This window comes from Crocodylus porosus, unplaced genomic scaffold (genome assembly GCF_001723895.1).
Source record: "Crocodylus porosus isolate Cpor-Errol unplaced genomic scaffold, CroPor_comp1, whole genome shotgun sequence".
Taxonomy (NCBI): domain Eukaryota; kingdom Metazoa; phylum Chordata; order Crocodylia; family Crocodylidae; genus Crocodylus; species Crocodylus porosus.
This window is the reverse complement of record NW_017728909.1, coordinates 20,510,406-20,515,291: the sequence shown is the minus strand read 5'-3', so window position 1 is coordinate 20,515,291 and position 4,886 is coordinate 20,510,406. Positions and strand designations below refer to the sequence as shown.

Below are 4,886 nucleotides of genomic sequence, written 5' to 3'. Positions count from 1 at the left end.
AGCTTTCGGGCACAATCGCCCTTCTTCAGGGTTAGGGACTCTCTGCTTTTCTGAGACTCCAAGGAATGACTTTGCAATTGGGGGCTTTGCAATTGTGGGTTTCCACAGCTGCTCTCGGAGGCCATGCAGCTAGTCAACAGCTGAGAACAGAATCTAGGAGCCCTCCTGTCCTGACACACTAACTAGAGGGATCACTGTGTGAACTGGGCAACACATTCACGCCTATTCCTGGATTTCCAAGATGCCCCAACTTTAATGCCACAACCCAGGCAGGACTTACTGGGTCCCTGCATTGCCTTCCTCTATTGTCTTGCATTATGTGATGCTGGAAGTGCTTAAGGCCACAAGCACCATGTTTGCCTTAGAGAACAAACTCACTGATTCCTCACCCCAGTTCACACACCGGCATGTGGCCAGCCTGGCAGCCAGGCTGGGTCTGCAGGACCTACAGCAGCCAGCACGTGTCATTAGTCATTAGGGATCTCATTGCTTTTAATTCAGACCTGACTTTAGACAGGCGACGTGCACAGATCAGCCTTCTGCTGCCTATTGGTTGCCCCTCCTTCCTCCCCACATGTGGAGGACACATTTAATCCCATGTTAAATGCCCCTTCAAAGACAATGAGGCAAGCAGAAGATGAACAGCTTAATAATGGCTGAGAGCAAGATCTTACAGAGGAGCCCGTCACTTGCATCCCATCTGCACACTTCCTGGAAAGCGAGGCTTGTCGTTTTTAAAGTCAGTAACTGCTGCCAGTTACTGGACAAGTGTCTGAAAAAGCGATGCATTTCCGTCTCAGATGTGGCTGCATTTTAGTGCAGAGCAAAGGGATTAAACAACTGCATTGTCTGGGCCCCTCTGCTTGATGTACCCTTGCTGGACCACCGGAGCCTTTCCAGCTTTAGAACAATCTTTGGGACACCCTGAGCAGCAGAAATGGTGGCTTACATATGCCCAAGAATTAATGGCTCAACAAGGGAGGCAGTAAAAGAATGGGCTGTGAGCCAGGCAAAGAGTTTGGATGTCCCTGGGCTAGGGCTGTGAAGAAAGCAAAAGAAACTTCCTTTCTCCATGCTAGCATCACCTATATTAGATCTTCATGCAGCTGCCCATACTGCCTGCCTGAATGAATGCCACTCAGCTAGTCTTCCTGCTATTATATTCAGACAAGGAGAGATTCCCATCCCACTCACTCCAACTGCAAGCCACGGTAACTCCGTTCAAGCCCAATTACCCAAAGTCAGGCTGGTGAGAGGAGAATTGGGCCACAGCCTGTCCTCAGCACCATGGGTTTGCAGGGTACGTAAAGTCCTTTGGGATCAGTGTAAAGAAAGGTGCCACAGAGATGCAAGGCTATGGCCACTTCCTCAGGGCTGTGAAGACCATGTGAAAATGCTCCACTAACAAGAGAAGACTGTGTTCAGGGATTATGCAGGGCTGGCAGAGAAGAGCCCTGCAGTACAAAGCAGTCCTGCTCACATAGCTGAATGAGTTGCACACCTGCAGCCCTGGGTTAATACTAGTTAAGAAACATGGAAGAGTTTATCAGAAGCATCCTGGGCTACTACCTAGTCCTGAGCTTGCAGAAGAGGGCTAGGTAGGCGTCACCAAGTCGCTGAGGCATGTATGAGGCTGTTGCAAGTAGGTGCGAATGAACAAGCTGTAAGGTTGGGAGAAGCGGAGGAAGCTTCTTCACTGGAGGGCTCCAAGCAGAGGCTGGACAGGCATCTGCAACGGGGTAGGAACAGCACAGCCTGCATCTGTGCAGGGGGTGCACTCAGATGCCCCTCAAGGTCTCTTCCAGCTGTGGGATTCTGGAGCAAACTCCCAACAGGGGTAGTGAGGGCAAATCTGTCACCTACAGCTAAAGTGGATCTTCGGCTCTGGCTGCCTGAGGTCGTGGGGGGTGGGACTGGGTGGCCTGGGAGGCTGGTCCTATGTTTCTAGGCGATGTGCTCCCTACAGAGAGAAGGAGCAGGGGTGTCAGCCCTGCAGGGGACCCCAGGAGGAAGTCAGGCTTAGGCAGCGGCTTATTTTGTCCCATTTTTGTAAATAAAACCAGAACTGCAAGCAAGGTAGGGTGAGGTAGGTAGCTGTGTTCATCTGGACTAGACTAGATGACCTCTGAGGTCCCTTCCAGCCCTACTTCTGCCTGACTTCTTAGAGTCATCGAGGAGGCGGGGTAAAGATGCACCTTATACACTAACTAAACCAGAGATGCAGAAGCATTCATGAGCCCAAGATCATGACAGCTTATGCATCTCTTATTTAGTTAGTCTGCAAGGTGTGTCTCTTCCCTGCCTTCCACAAAGGTGTGAGTGTGGAGCTACTACAACATAGCCTGTGACCTGTGTTTGGAAGCCACCTGCTCACATGTAGTTACTGCCCTGTAGGATGGGGCATCTTACAAGTGGCCTACTGGCCAACTAGAAAAAACCTGAGTTTCCTTTTCTCCACATCCACACAGAGCAGAGACAACCCCCACAGCTAGTGTTGTTCCTTACTGTGCAGAACATTTCTCACGACACCAAGGGCTTTACAACAGGGTCGCTACCACGATTCCCATTCTGCAGGAGGAAAAGTTCAGGAGCAGCAAGAGGAAGCCACTTGCTTGAGGCCATACAGGCCTGGTGCCACAGGCTGTGCCTTGCACACGGGAGCCCTGTGCATCCATGACGGTGCCCTTACCTTAGGCATCTTGCGCAGATTGGGGGAGAGCTTCAGGCTGGTCACGTGGCCTCGGTCATCCCCAATGATGATGACAGGGTAGACGGGGTTAAACTGGACGTGGGTGATCTTGTTTTTCTTCTTGGCCACCACGGGCTGGGAGCAGATTGCTTCGTACTTGTTAATGCTCAGATCAAACACGTGGGCCTGGGAAACAAAGGCAGCCAGCACAAAAGGGATTAATCAAGCATGAACATCCATTTGCAGCAGAACAAAGCTGAGCAGAGTGCAGCGGCCAGACAGGCCTATGAGGTCCCAGTGAAAGCCATCCCTGGGGGCCTGGCACAGAACTACTCCCCACAGCCTGTTCCCAGGACTTTGTCCTGTTGCAAATAACTCACGTGTAAGGGCACTGAGCACTTCCCAGGGGAGACTGGCCAGCAGTCTACTTAAGATGCAGAGTGTGGCCTCATTTTAGCTCCAAGAGCTCTGGGGGGCTGTGGGAGATGTTGTTCCCAAGCCCACAGCAAAGCCCCAGCTGACCCAGCAGCCCTCCATGCCCAGATCAAGGCTTTAAAGTAACCAGGCAATCAGGTTTTCCATCATGCTTGCTGTGCCCAGTCCAGTGCGAGCCCAGGAATGGTTTCCAATGCGCTGATTAGCCTTCGCTGCAAAGCTTCCAAATATTTTGGGCCTTAATAACACAATAAGGAGCAGACACACTAATAAGCAAATTAGGAGAGTGTACACGCTATGCTAATGAGCGTTTCCCTGGACAGAGGAACCGAACGGTCCGCTGTGGGACTGGCTGACACTGGGCCTTCACAGGAGCCCTGCTCTTTCAGGCACCAGCATAGCTACAGCGCCTTTATTCATCCAGCAGCAGCATCCAGCAGCTCACAGCCGCACTGTGCTGGGGGCTGTCCAAACACAGAGCACGGTGGTGGCATCAGGTGCTAGGACTCAGGAGGGCTGCCTGGGGCTGGTGTGAGAGAGCCAGGTCCCATCAACTCTCACATCATCTCTTCAGGGTCTGACACCTTCTGAAGGGCACAAATCCTGTGCATTGAGCCCCATGCTTCATTCACACCATTGTCCTAGTTAGTGTTCAGCACTAGTTCCAGGATGCAGGCATCTGGGCAGCAGGGTCCCACCATCCCAAGAGGCTGCTAGCCATGGAGAGAAGCCCAAAAGTAACAGCAACAGCCACAAAGGGATTCAGCCCCTGAACCCAGTGTCAGATCCTTGTCCATCCAGAGAAGCCAGCTGTGCCAGGCTGGGAGCCTTGTGTGCTCTGAGATGGACCGGAAGCAGAGGGAGTGAGGGAAGGGGTTTAAACAGGCACTGGCGCACTGTTGTTGCAAAGTAGGGATTATTAACACAAGCAGAGGTGTGGTGGCAAACCCGGGGACAAGCTGAGACGGGCACAGCAGGATGCATGCACACTCACATTACAGCAACCAGGAGCAGCCCAAGCTCTGCAGAACAGCATTAGTGCAAGGCAAAAGCCTGCTGCCAGGCCAGCAGCAGCATCATATGCAGAGCGAGTCTGGCTCACTGCAGCCATGGGCTGTTGCAGCCACGGGTGGAGGCAACAGGTTGCACAGGTAGGCCCTTGGTAGGGCTGTGCTTTAGCCTGCTTCCACTGGCCCTAGTGTTGCTCCTCGGTTAGGAGACTGCTGCATGCAGCAGGAATGCCAAATCCAGGCTGCTTTGAACCCGGAGAGAACCAGCTGCCCGCACCTCCCGCCCTTCCACCTGCTCTTGCCCTCCGATTATTCATCTGCCTACTAGTCGCCAGCTGCACAGCAGGGCACGGGGGGCTTCTTCCCACAGGCAGCACAGATGTTCTCCCCCTGACTCTCAGCTCCCGCGAGCCCAGAGGCAGAGCTATTCTGAGAGACCCAGCCTGGCACACAGACCCCAGTGACTTCCAAGAGCTTGGCAGGGAATAAGGTCCAAGGTTGCCTGCATTCAGGATGCCCGGTTTATAGAAGCATAAAATCCCAGAGAAGTGGGGTTGGAAGGGACCTCCAACCGCTGCCTGAGGCAGGATCAGCCCTGCCCATCTGTCCTATCCAAATCCAGCAACTTTTTAGCAAAACTTCACAGTCACCCTTGACACAGCACCAGACATCACACCCGAACCTGTGACAGTGAAAGCAGAGAGACCAGGACAGCTGAAGTCTTGCTGCTGCGAAGGTGGTTAAAATACACT

The 4,886-nt window shown here is 52.9% G+C and overlaps 1 protein-coding gene across 1 annotated transcript in view; it reads right to left on the bottom strand.

The window, feature by feature from the left end:
- The window catches only part of DNAI1 (dynein axonemal intermediate chain 1), a 215,699-nt gene that overhangs the window by 45,795 nt on the left and 165,018 nt on the right, over window positions 1-4,886 (bottom strand). The window contains exon 18 of the mRNA XM_019531683.1: window positions 2,690-2,875. Coding sequence (XP_019387228.1) covers window positions 2,690-2,875 — 186 coding nt within the window. The remainder of the gene's footprint in view (window positions 1-2,689; window positions 2,876-4,886) is intronic.